Raw genomic sequence first — 13447 nt, 5'->3', positions numbered from 1 at the left:
CAATCTACCCTTCATTGATAGATTTAAAATCAAGTTGTATCAGTAGATTTAAAATAGCTTTGAATGGTCATCAATTCCTGTTAATTCCAAAACCAAATCAACACATATAATGGACAAACACAGACAAAAGACAGACATGGCGTTAAAAAATAAACTAAACACTAAACGAATGAAATGCTCATCAGCTTTGCTCTGTAAAAGATGACATTAGGAGTACAGCTCTTTACACATTACTGCTCTGTCATCTACATGATTGTTAACACTTCTGCAAAACTGCCTTGCACTTTTATCATGAACTAATGTAGCACTTCACCACCATCATGCACAAGCAGAGGTTACCATCTAACCACTGTACGAGAAGATCAAAACCTGAGTTTTCTGGCTCTCTCGCTTTTAAAGCCGGTCTGCCCGCAACTGTAAGCCAAGTCTGAAACCCGAGAACTCTTTTTACTGTAAGGAGATTTTTTTTTAACCAGTGTGTGAACACACTGTACATGTGTTGCATTTCCGCTGACGGGGCTTTCGTTTGCTGTGGCATAGATTCACTCAAAGCTGATCATGATGTAAGGAGAAGTTCCAGGACCACACAGTTATTTTCCAAGACGAATCATCTCCAGTCCACTCCCGACATTTGTTTCGCCCTTAAAGTCGGCTTTTCTTTGCTTCTTTTTCTAACGCGTACTTCTCTTGTTTGTACCCGTACAGAGGTTCACCAATGAAGACCACCTTGCTGTCCATAAGCATAAGCACGAGATGACGCTGAAATTTGGACCTGCTCGGACAGATTCGGTCATCATTGCAGGTAAGTTCTCTATTGGATTGGTTCATTTTCTATAGATTACACAGCAGTACACTTATTTACGTTTACATTTGTGGTGTGTAGACACTTTTATCCAAAGCGACTTACAATTATGACTAACGATTTGAGCAGTTGAGGGTTAAGGGCCTTGCTCAGGGGCCCAACAGTGGGAACTTGGTGATAGCGGGGCTTGAACCGGAAACCTTCTGATTACTAGTCAAGTACCTTAACCACTGAGCTGGGGAGAGAATGGTTAAATGTGTTATTAATTGCTGCCAGTTGGTCGAGGTGCTTGCACATTTTATGGTTAATACTGCTCTCGATGGGTGACCGCACGCATAACGGAGGGGGTGAGTGACCGTCTGCAGCTCTCCTCGGTCAGTGCGGTGTGTACTGGAGATAAATGCGCAAGTGTGTTTGTGTATCTCTTAATGCTGGCCCAGTTGCTTTTTGCTTTTTGTTTATTTATGGGTCAAGCATGAAGCAGGGGTCACCAGGAGTTAATGGGTGTTGGAAATGACAAAAATTGGGGGAAACCCTCCCTAGTGCTCAGTTTTCGTTTCAGATTCACTATGGTGTGTACATGTTCTCTGCAGACTAGTTTTAATACACAGCATGTAATGTCTAAAGCCACCTATGAAATTATGAAACGTTAAAATGTGGACGCATCTAGTGTGTTTTAAGTATTTATTTAGCCCAGAAATGCTACTTTTAATGTTATAGTCAGTAGCCTGTCATCATTTTAGCCTAAAAATTGCCCTCAACATTAATGAACTTTGGACTCCGGGTCCTTTCTGTGTGAAGTTTGCATGTTCTCCCCGTGTCTGCGTGGGTTTCCTCCGGGAGCTCCGGTTTCCTCCCACAGTCCAAAGACGTGCAAGTGAGGTGAACTGGAGATACAAAATTGTCCATGACTGTGTTCGACATTAAACTTGTGAACTACCGTCTGTCATGAGTGTAAAACATGACGTTAAAATCCTAATAAACAAACAAACAAAAACTATGAAATATCCCAAAATAATTTGTAGTAATAATGTAGTAAACTACGCTAGCCCACTACTCACTGGGATCCAGAGTTTGAATCCACAGCAGTGCTATTGTTCCAGGAAAGCTGGGCCCACGTGACCCTGACCTGGTTAAAGTGGTGGTAAAACATGATAATTAAATAAAATGCATTAAATATATAGACTGCACTGCTAATTTCTTCTGAATTTTTGTAGAACAGAGTAAAATGTTCTTAGTAAGCGTTTTCTTTCTTAACGAGACCCGTTTCTCCCCGCTCCCTCCAGACCAGACGCCGACTCCTACTCGTTTCCTGAAGAACTGTGAAGAAGTTGGCCTGTTCAACGAGCTGGCCATGCCCTTCGAGCAGGAGTTCCGTAAAGCCCAGGAAGATGACGACAAGAGAGCCAAGAACCTTGTGAGCAATGGGACTGGGTGGAGGGTTTTACTCACTCATTAAGCAGAGCTGTTCCAAACACGAACAACTCCACAGCCTGCAGCCAAAATGTCGGGGATTTATGGCCTGTGGACGGCTGTCTGTTCCCAGTTCTCACACCTTCTCTCGTCTCCCTTCCCCCTTTTCTCTTCTCTGCTCTGTCTGTCCGTCTGTCTGCACTGCAGCTGCCTGCGCCTGGCTCTTCAGCGCTGGACATGAGTCTGCAGACGCCTTCAGACGTAATCCGAGTGAAGGAAGAGGAGCCGGTGGACGTGGACGACTCCCCTCCGGCTAGTCCGGATTCCGTCTCCAGCAGATCGGACAGTAACCAGGAGGCCTCAGTCAGGGGAATGGTAGAGCACAAAATACTCACATACTGTATTCATTTATTTATGCAGACAGTGTGATTATTCTGTTGAGAAAGCACAAACCACGAAAGATAAAAGAAATCTAGTAATTGGGGAGATTTAGTATTTTTATAAGACTGGAGGTCTGAAACATAAACAAAGCCTCCGGCATCAGGCTTTCTACATAGTGTATAAGCACACACGGAGCTTAGTGCGGCTCTCTGTACGCGATGCGGCTCTGTATGGGAACCCCACAGGTACCTGCAGGTGATAAGAAGCAACATTACAAGTTACAGTTGGGAATTGGAATGGACTAAGGCTCTACCGAATTCACAGCCGTGAAAATCACGTCACGCACCGTGAGATAAACCGTTTCCCGTGTAATATGCAATTTGCTGTGAAATTCAAAATCTACGCTTTGTGTTCAGCGATTTAACATTTTCCATTTGCATAGTGTTCAAGTGTCTCATGTTTACTGGTTAATTTGCACTATGAGGGATCCTAGCAGTATTACGGCAATTCAGTTAGATACGGGTTAGTCAAAATGTCCAAGAACTCGAAGTATAAAGCAGCTAAAAACACGACTCGGGGTAACTGAGTTTAAGGGGGTGTCAAAAGACGGACTGGCATTCGGGAAATCTGTGATTTTTGCAAAACGAGGTCCGTGAAATTAAGCACATTTTCCGGTAAACTTAGTAGGGATTTAGAAAAGACTACATTTGAAGAAAAAGTGAAGGGAGAGAGAAAAATACTAGTACTGGTGTGAGATATTTTACCTTCCTAGTTGGTGGCACTGTGGCTAAGTGGGCAGCACTGTCGCCTCACGGCGAGAAGGTCCTGGGTTCGATCCCCAGGCGGGGCGGTCCGGGTCCTTTCTGTGTGGAGTTTGCATGTTCTCCACGTGTCCGCGTGGGTTTCCTCCCACAGTCCAAAGACGTGCAAGTGAGGTGAATTGGAGATACAAAATTGTCCATGACTGTGTTCGATATAACCTTGTGTGATGAGTAACTACCGTTCCTGTCATGAATGTAAACAAAGTATAAAACATGACATGAAAAACCTAATAAACAAACAAACAAACACACCTAGCTGTAACCTAACGTATAACGTATAATTTACATTGTATTACTATTTAATGTCTTTGGATAAGTGAGCTCAGCTTCATTCACTAGCTTCTCTAATGGAGATTTGTTTTGTACAACACTTGATTTTAAAAGAAGTGACGCTACCTGCATTAATACCACCGTAGCCGAATAGTTTCATAATAAAAACGGTCTAATTCTACACAAGCCAAACATCAATCAGAGTTCTTAAGGTTCATGTAAGCCTGGTGATGTAATGACTGATTAGTTGCACTTATTACATTATGCTGTACATGTGAACACTGTGCGGCTGTGTGGTAAAACACTTCATGTTCTTCATAATACATTTTTGTAACCACCGACCTATCGTCTCTCTAAGGAATCTCCACCTAAGTCAGCGGCGAGTTCGGCGTCCATCACCACTATCATCCGGCCTGGCTCTCTTGCACTGCACCTGGGCTACGACCACCTGCACCCCACCATGCCTTCACCCACTTCAGTCATCACACAGGCCCCACCATCCAGCCGCACCCTCGGGTAAGGGCCTAGCTGTCCAAAAAAATGTTGAAATCCTTATGTTGAAATTTAGCTGCATTTTTCTTGTTTGCCTGATTATAATGTAAAATGACGTAAAATACGTCTATGTGGAGAGCTCCACTAGGTTATCAGACAGACCCATTGATCTGAGACACACCGACCGGGGTAATTTCGTTTAGTTTTCATCAGCTGACACGTTCGTATGCTTTTCAGATTCAGTGAATCGGTTTTTGCTGCTCTGCAGGAAGTCAAACGCTCTCAGGATTTATTTAAACGTTGACTATGTTGCAATGCCCTCTCGGATTGGTCACTTCTGTGGGCTGTGGGCAGCAGGGTGTTCTGTGTTACACTGATGGCTTTCATCATAATAGCAAAAAAGAAGTGACATGATTATGGAAAGTACATAAAACAGTTTTGGAGAAGTACCTAACCTCTAAAATGTCTTCTCCTCGAAGGTCTCCTACGGGTCTGTTCCCAATGATGCTGTTTCCCAACGGCCAAACGGTTCCTGTGCTCCCGGGCTCGGTCCAAATGCCTTCCGTTATTTCTGTAAGCGCTAGTTTTGTTTACCGTTAATCTAACACGAAAGGTTGTAACACCAGTCGACTTAGTTAGTTCCCTCTGTCCTGTGTTTTGTTTTCTAGCTGGCCAGGCCCGGCATGTGTATGGTGCCCAACATTCCAGGAATCCCAGGTCCTCCGCTGGGGGGAAGCAGCAGCGGCTCGTCCTCCCCGTCCGGCTACAACCCACACGCCGAGGCCAAGATGGTGAGCAAACTGCAAGTTGTGTGTTCAGGCAAAGAACACACAGTTTTTTTGCAGAAGTGGCCATGTGGCAGGCCAGCAGGCTCTAAAATTCTTAGTCTGTCTGTGAAAGGATCTCAGCTGGGTGGCGTTTTTCACAGCAAACAGACAAGCACTGACTGCACTGTCTGCAGATATTTGAGCTCTGCTTAGATTTTTGGTTCTTTTGCTTATACAAATCCAGTTTTCTTTCTGCTATGCGGCTTACTAATGTCTTACAATCTAGAACTGAATACAGTCAGAGCGACTAAGGGTTTAGAGCCATGCTCTGGGACCCGACAGTGGCAGCTTGAGCCAGCAACCTTCTAGTCCAGTATCCTAACCACTAAACCACAGACTATAATTTTTTTGAATGCTGTGCAAACGTGAAGCAGGGTGATGAGTGTTGTGAAACGCTGTTGTGTGTTTTATTTGTTTCTCAGCGGCTCAAAGCGGCATTGTCTCAGCAGACCACAGCAGCCTGTGTCAGCATGGCGATGGGCTCCGGTGCCATGGTGCCACAGAGGATGGAACACAGCCAACTACTAGTGCAGCATCCAGATGCCCCATCACCCGCACAGCCACAGGTTTGTAAACACACCGCACTGTTCTCCAAACATACAGTCCCATAAGTCCCAAGATTATATTCGGTTGGAAGAGACTCGGTTAAGGCGTTCTCTGGATTTCAGAGTCCTACAACTGGGCTTTTTCTGTGACTGAATGGGCTAAAATCTGGCATGGCATCCTCTTAAACCCATGGCAATGTCAAACCTGTCTGATTGTGGACAGTGACACCTAGTTTTAGCAGCTTTTATGTTTTTAAGTTATGGCACACTGAAGTATTCGACCTGGCCGGACATCCACACAAACACGCTTAGCCGTGTTTGAGGGAGGGAAGGCTGCACGGGGTCTCTTCATGCTTCTGCTCGCGATATGCCATCTAAGTTACCAAGTCCAGGTACCTGTGCAAGTGGGGGGGAGTCACCTAGAGCCTTGCCTTTTACTCTGTACATGATATGCTTTTGTGTGGGACCCAACACTGGCAGGTGATAAGAAACGGCTGCAGAGTGGACCCGTGTCGGGGGCCGTGTGATGATCCGGATCAGATAGGAGGTTGTACCAGTAGCAGTGCATTTACAACTGGGAATTGGAAATGACTAGATTGAGAGACAAAGGGCGAAACCCCAGTAAAAACATCACCACATTAGTAATAAAGGTTGCTGTGTAACCTTTAACCCAGCATAAAAGACAGTTTTAACCTACCTTACAGCGATAAAAATGAAAATATAAATCTGACCAAATATAAAGACAAGATAAAATAAAACCCCAATAAATAACCCAGCATAAAAAATAAAATAATACATTGAATAAAAGAAAATAAAGTTGTTTTGTCATAGCAGTTTGCTAGAATGATTCAGTCACAGCAGAAGAACAGTTTCCTTCTTCCTTTTGTAGGTAAATGAGCATTTCCAGGAATAGTTGGGTCATACCTGGAATATCTGTAAAAAAATGAAAGGCCTTTAATTGAAACACACAAGATCTCACACTCTACAGCATCACCAAAAGTTCTCCATCTACTTTTACCCCAGGTTCATTTCAGACCTGAACAAAAACAAAAGAGGCATTTCACCGAGTACAATAACACTAAACATTCCTGCTTTTAATCAGATCTGAACTGCCTTTAAACTGCTGTTTTATTCTCTCCAGCCCGGTAATTATCCAGCTGCTCCTCATCCTCCTTCTCCCATGTAGTCGGGTGTGAGTCTTAAACAGTGCGCTGGAGCTATTTACAGCTGCTCAAGCTGCTTCTTAGTCAGATCTACAAAGCAGTCGGCCTGTGCTTAATTATTTGTGGTGTTTAATATGGCTCTGAAACACCACAGCCCAAAAATTACAGGCACATATACCTGTACATCAGAGTATTTGAACAGGTATCGACTAGGACATGTGGTATTGTAAATCTGGGAAAATCATCACAAATAACAGCTTTATTATCTTAATAAATAGGGTGGCTCGGTGGGTAGCCCTGACGCCTCACAGCAAAAAGGTCCTGGGTTCGATATCCAGGTGGAGCGGTCCGGGTCCTTTCTGTGTGTAGTTTGCATGTTCTCCCTACAGTACAAAGACGTCCAAGTGAGGTGAATTAGAGAAACACAATTGTCCATGACTGTGCTTGACATTAAACTTGAACCGATGAATCTTGTGTAACCAGTACATGACGTTAAAATCCTAAGTAAAGAAATAATGTCGATATATATATTTTATATTGTCCAGGTTTCTCCAGCCCAACCGACAGGCGGCCGACGGCGACGCACAGTGGACGACGACCCAGACGAGAGGAGACAGCGATTTCTGGAACGCAACCGAGCGGCAGCTTCACGGTGCAGGCAGAAACGCAAGGTTTGGGTCAACTCTCTGGAGAAGAAGGCAGAAGATCTGACCTCCATGAATGTCTCGCTCACAGTGAGTAGCCTGGCACGATTCATCCTGTGTTTTCCGTTATCATCAAGAACTTACTTTTGTGAGGTTTTTAGATGATTTAAAATGAAGAGCAGAAGGCTTAGGAACAATTATATGATCAAACGGCTTCTAGTCAGTCTAACATGGAACATGAACTATACCAATTTATGTTTTACTAATCATCTTTTTCCTAGTTTATATTTTTATTTATTTACTTATTGTTTGTGCATGACAACAATCTGGCAGTATGTTCTAATCCATGGGTGCTCGGATGGCACAGCAGTGAATCACACTAGCCCACGACCGCTGAGATCCAGGGTTCGTATCTCAGCTGTGCTATTGGCTGGTCGGGGCGGCACTGTCGCCTCACAGCAAGAAGGTCCTGGGTTTGATTCCCAAGTGGAGCGGTCCGGGTCCTTTCTGTGTGGAGTTTGCACGTTCTCCCTGTGTCTGCTCCGGTTTCCTCCCACAGTCCAAAGACATGCAGGTGAGGTGAATTGAAGATACAAAATTGTCCATGAGTGTGTTTGATATTAAACTTGAACTGAGAAATCTTGTGTAACGAGTAACTACCGTTTCTATCATGAATGTAACCAAAGTGTAAAACAGGACGTTAAAATCCTAATAAATAAATAAATAATTAAATAAACTATTGGCCGGTCGACGTGTTTACACATAAATGATTGACTATGGTCGGGGTAGGAGTTGAGAGGCTGAACAGCCTACTCATTCAGAGGTGAATAATCCACTGTGGCAAACCCTTAAATACAGGAGACACATCAGGCTCCTCAGATCTCCTGACGACTTTAAACCCTAAAATCTTATCGTGTCTTCAGGTTTGTGTGATTCATCACACATCTGTTAACGTGGCACCCGGTGCCCTGCTTAATCAGCATTCAGAGTCCATCTGTTAGTTTATTGACAACACTCACCCTCCGTGACGAGGTCTGATTGTGCTTGCGTCTGTGTGCGTGTTCGTCAGACCGAGGTCTCTCTCTTACGAAACGAGGTTGCTCACTTGAAGCAGCTGCTGTTGGCCCATAAGGATTGTCCTGTCACCACCCTACAGAAGAAGGCCGCCTATCTGGGTGAGTCACAGCATGAAAAAGAACTATAAAGTGTTTACGTGCAATTATACACAACAAACTCGATCCCGTATACGAAGGGTTACGTGGGTGAACGCTCTTGTAATGTTTATGTTTGCGTTTAATGAAGTAACGTCTGTGTGAATTCTCGCTAGACATAAGTCTTGGTATTCTTGGTTAATGTAACTTATATAATAGAAAGTATATACTGTTTACGTTATTTAGTTGTATGCAAGTACTAAGGCGGTCTTCTTAAAACGGGCACATTTAAATTTAGCACTGTAATAAAACAACTCATTTTATATGTGCCTGTTTTAAGAAGACCGCCTTAGTACTTGCACACTATTCTCTATCAGAATACATTTGTAGGGACTTTGAATAGACTTCTTTAAATGTAAAATTATTTACTAACATATCATTTTTAAATATAATATTTTTTAACATCAGAGATTAAAAAATTACTGTTTTATCTAACATGCTTTTGTCTCATTAAGGAGAGGAACCCATGAAGCAGATGTGTGAATCCACAGGATCTCCGGCGCCGGTGATCCAGCACAGCTCGATGGCTCCGAGTCCCTCGGGCTCATCGGGGCCGAACGGCGTGAACTCGCGGGCCGCCGCCGAGGTGGTGGCCATGTCTGTGCTGGCCGGTATGGGCTCCCAGCGGGCAGAGAGCGGGCCCTCGCACGTCATCATGACCACACAACCCTCGGCCAGATGATAAGCCCAGCGCCGGGAGGGATGAGGCTTCCTCATCTTCCTCCTCCTCCTCCTCTCCCCGGACCTTTCGTGCTATCTTCAGCCTGGAGCTCGGCCCAATTCTGAGAATGAACTAGTACTGTTGGGAGAAAGCAAGAGCTTCCTGTTCACTATGCCATAGACTACGGGGGCTGGACTCCGAACCGACGTCCTTATTACTATCCCGAAACCTTACTAACTTTATTGACTTCATGTCCCCTGCCCTCTTCGTACTCGTCGCCTTTCCTTTTCATACTTCGGTGACCTGTAGGACAGCAGAGTGCTTCCTGATTTTATTATGCATAGCTGTTATGCAAATATCACGTGCACATTCATATAGCAATATGTGGAGAGATGTGATTAGTGGCGTGCCGTGATGTGCGTGCTCACATGTACCGTGCAGTACTTTTATATCTCTTTATGAGAGGAGAAACTCACACATGTTGGATTTGCTCTGATTCTGGTCTCTTACATTTGAACTCAACTTTTCGTTTGATGGAGGCCGAGCGAATCCTTCAACCGAACTCTACAAAGTTCTGACCTCATTTCTAGCCCTTTATTATAGTTTATATTTAGAGTGTGTGTCTGAGCGAGCGAGTCTGTGTGTGTACAGGAACGTACGGTATATTTCATGGGACTGATACACTAATGTTGGCATGCGAAACGTATTTGATCCTATATTTGGGATGTGTTATATTTTACTCTCTATATTTACTATGTACGGCACATACAGTGAGAGCTGTAGAGGCTAAAAATAATGGACTTTGTCTTCATAGCCTGGGATGACGAACCCTCAGACTATAAACCGGCTCACGGTCACATTTCAATTCTAATCGAATCCTCCTGGTTAAGGTTGCTGTGTAAGGTTACATCACGGCTAAATGGTTCCACGTCTGGCCTTCTTGTAAAATGTTCAGTCATTATCTCTACTGTGCACTTCAGCCGCATCAGGACTAACGCTCTTAACACTCCAGGATTTAATTACTTCTTCTTACTTTTGTTTTTAAATAAATACTTTGGCCCTAAAATACAACTTCACAAATTCAATACCCGCCTGTTAATAGCTGCCATGCTGGTGTTTGTCTTTGCTCCTTTAGTTTTGCACTCGTGCTATAAGACTAATTTAGGTAACAAGTATGAGGAGTCCACGTCATCTCAAACAACATAAAACAACAAACATAAGACGACCCGTGTCCAGTTTAATCAGTAGTACACAGACCTGTAGACTGAGGGTTTAGGAGACAGAATGACTTAATCAAATATTGACATTTACGTTTTCGGCATTTAGCAGACGCTTTTATCCAAAACGACTTACAATTATGACTGAACACAATTTTGAGCAGTTGAGGGTTAAGGGCCTTGCTCAGGGGCCCGGCAGTGGCAACTTGGCAGTGGTGGGGTTTTTTTACATTTACATTTTCTGCATTTAGCAGACGCTCTTATCCAAAGTGACTTATAGTTTGTGACTATACAATTTAAGCAATTGCGGGTTAAGGGTCTTGTTCAAGGGCCCAACAGTGGCAACCTAGCAGAGGTGGGGCTTGAACCGGCGACCTTCTGATTACCAGTCCAGTACCTCAACCACTGAGCTATCACTGCTCTCATATATATATATATAAAGAACCATACTTTATGGTCTTGGACAATCTGGATAGTTCTTTGTTTCTACAATTTGGTATCATCCCGGTCAAGACAGAGGTAGGGGGGTTGGGTTGTGGACATTAGAATTAGAATGCCTTTATTTGTCATTTATACACATACAGGTGTACAGTACAACAAAATGTACAACAAAGCTTGTTTGGAAGCTGGGGTCGGAGCACAGGGTCAGCTATTGTACAGCACCCCTGGAGCAGACCGGGTTTATGGTCTTGCTCAAAGGCCCAACAGTGGCTGCATGGCAGAGCTGGGATTCGAACTCTCAGCCTTTTAGTTAATAGCCCAAAGCTCTACCCACTAGGCTACCACTGTCCCAACATGGACATTTAGGGCCAGATGTACTAATGTTTTAGGTACAGTTGGGCATATTTACAAAACATCACCACCAAAAAACATATTTTGTTTGAACACTTGGCAACATGTAAATTGACATTGTACCTTAAAATATTAAAGAAGCACTTACTGAAAGGACTTTGTCGAAGATGGCTATGTGCCTCTGCTTTCCATGTATAATTAAGGCTGGACCAAAATATAAGGACAAGATAAAATGTGTGCCATTAAATGACACACATGTGGGGGATATTCCGCTAGAGCACCAGCACCGAGATTCTGAACTCCTTGGTTTGAAACTTGGCAATGCCTGCAGCAGACTCTAATCGGCCACCGTGTCTGCTAGGGTGGGATGACCGGACTAAGTGGGTGGGGTCTTCAAACGCTGTTCCAGGACCCTGATTGCCAGATAGAGGCGCTTGTGCAGAGTTGAATAAGAAAGTGTCCGCTAAGGACTGCGCACGGGTCGGAGGAGGCGTGAGCAGGAAATATACCCTCCTCAAATGCAATTAGGGTAGCACTGTCACCTCACAGTAAGAAGGTCCTGGGTTCGATCCCCATGTGGGGCGGTCCGGGTCCTTTCTGTGTGGAGTTTGCGTGTTCTCCCCGTGTCTGCGTGGGTTTTCTTCCACAGTCGGTCCAAAGACATGCAAGTGAGGTGAATTGGAGATACTAAGAGAAAAATGGAAGAAAATGCATAAATAAATAGAAAAAAAACACATATGTGTTAATAATAATGAATAAATGAATAATATTGGATGGGGCTTGTTTGTTACGATTGCTAGTGCACTTAGTATGTGCTTAGGCTTTAAATAGTACATTTACATTTTCAGCATTTATCAGACGCTTTTATCCAAAGCGACTTACACAATGAGCGGAACACGATGAGCAATTGAGGGTTAAGGGCCTTGCTCAGGGACCCAACAGTGGCAACTAGGTGGTGGCGGGGCTTGAACCCGGCAACCTTCTGATTATACTAGTCCAATACCTTAACCACTGAGCTATCACTGGCCCAAATAGTACAGATTAATACGGTATAAAATTATTCTAAAAATAATAAGAAGCTTAACATGGTCATGTTACACAAGCATAAAGATTCTGGTTTGCTTTTACTATTACAGAATAAAGATAGATTTGGTAGATTTGGTATCTAGATTTTTAATCACTTACTACATTAGTGTTGTAGTTTCAGGGCACAACTGAAGAAGGAAACAAACACCAAACACGTCTTAGCTGATCACATCTGTGATTATTCAGTTGAGTATTTGGACGATCTCTTTTGCTTTTACTGAGCCATCAAAACTAAACAAAAAACTCACGGCCTCCTTGTCATGTACAGATTGTGATTTGTTTTATCTGTGTGGAACGTAGGTCTGAGCGACGAGACTTTATATCATCTGACAGCGATACAGATATTTTATCACAGCCATGATGTAAACGTTTTGATGACAGTGCTGCTTATCTCAAGTCGCCTGCAGCACTGATTTTTACAGTTTCCGACGGGAAAGGGGTGAGAAAGTGTGGCAAAGGAGAGAGATTTTATACGAGCGGACACAATAGAAATTGTGAATTAAAATGCATAGCAAATTTGTCATTTGAATATGGTTGGGAATGAAAAGTACCGTGTGTATGTAAGTATGTATATATGTATGTGTGTGTGTGATAGGGACACGTGCTGATAGTAGCAGTACTTAGTCCTGTGCAAGGCACCATATATATTTTTTTATTTTTGTGTTGATGTCCACAAACGTTTAGCCAACTTTCCTTATAACAGACAGATGTTGGTGTCAGCTCCAGGGTCTCAGGTTTGATCCTGAGCTCATGTTATTGTCCGTGTAAAATTTGCCATGTTCTGTCCACATTGGTGTCAATTTGAGTTTCCTTCAGATGCTTCATATGCTCCATGTTCGTCCTGCTTCCAAACATCATGCCATTAGGTGAAGTGGCTCATTTAAACTGCCCCTTGGTGTGTGTGTGTGAATTAATACACAACAGTGTGACGTTCTGTGATATACCGGCATCCAACGCAGGGTGCATTTAAGATCACACCACATTTATTGATTTAATTTTTTCTTTTTGTTGCTCCAAGGTCCTGGGTTCGATCCCCAGGTTGGGCGGTCCGGGTCCTTTCTGTGTGGAGTTTGCATGTTCTCCCCGTGTCTGCGTGGGTTTCCTCAGAGAGCTCTGGTTTCC

The 13447-nt window shown here is 43.7% G+C and overlaps 1 protein-coding gene and 2 long non-coding RNA genes across 4 annotated transcripts in view; 1 reads left to right on the top strand and 2 right to left on the bottom strand.

Annotated features, from left to right (window-relative positions):
* LOC134333160 (uncharacterized) overlaps positions 1 to 2522 on the bottom strand; it is an 8865-nt gene extending 6343 nt beyond the window's left edge. The window contains exon 1 of the long non-coding RNA XR_010015346.1: positions 2255 to 2522. This is a non-coding gene — a long non-coding RNA (uncharacterized LOC134333160). The remainder of the gene's footprint in view (positions 1 to 2254) is intronic.
* The window catches only part of atf7a (activating transcription factor 7a), a 33129-nt gene extending 22844 nt beyond the window's left edge, over positions 1 to 10285 (top strand). For both annotated transcript variants that reach the window (XM_063015017.1, XM_063015016.1), the window contains 10 exons: positions 706 to 802; positions 2089 to 2219; positions 2423 to 2590; positions 4046 to 4203; positions 4659 to 4752; positions 4848 to 4970; positions 5429 to 5572; positions 7260 to 7448; positions 8428 to 8533; positions 9025 to 10285. In XM_063015017.1, coding sequence (XP_062871087.1) covers positions 706 to 802; positions 2089 to 2219; positions 2423 to 2590; positions 4046 to 4203; positions 4659 to 4752; positions 4848 to 4970; positions 5429 to 5572; positions 7260 to 7448; positions 8428 to 8533; positions 9025 to 9251 — 1437 coding nt within the window. In that variant the 3' untranslated portion in view covers positions 9252 to 10285. The remainder of the gene's footprint in view (positions 1 to 705; positions 803 to 2088; positions 2220 to 2422; positions 2591 to 4045; positions 4204 to 4658; positions 4753 to 4847; positions 4971 to 5428; positions 5573 to 7259; positions 7449 to 8427; positions 8534 to 9024) is intronic.
* On the bottom strand, positions 6197 to 11595 carry LOC134333161 (uncharacterized). Its single transcript, XR_010015347.1, has 3 exons — positions 11388 to 11595; positions 8378 to 8508; positions 6197 to 6484 (listed from the first exon to the last, which is right to left on the bottom strand). It is a non-coding gene; the product is annotated as an uncharacterized LOC134333161 (long non-coding RNA).
* Between the last annotated feature and the right edge of the window lie 1852 nt (positions 11596 to 13447).

The sequence above is a fragment of the Trichomycterus rosablanca genome, chromosome 19 (assembly GCF_030014385.1).
Source record: "Trichomycterus rosablanca isolate fTriRos1 chromosome 19, fTriRos1.hap1, whole genome shotgun sequence".
Taxonomy (NCBI): domain Eukaryota; kingdom Metazoa; phylum Chordata; class Actinopteri; order Siluriformes; family Trichomycteridae; genus Trichomycterus; species Trichomycterus rosablanca.
This window is presented reverse-complemented; position numbering and strand designations above follow the sequence as displayed.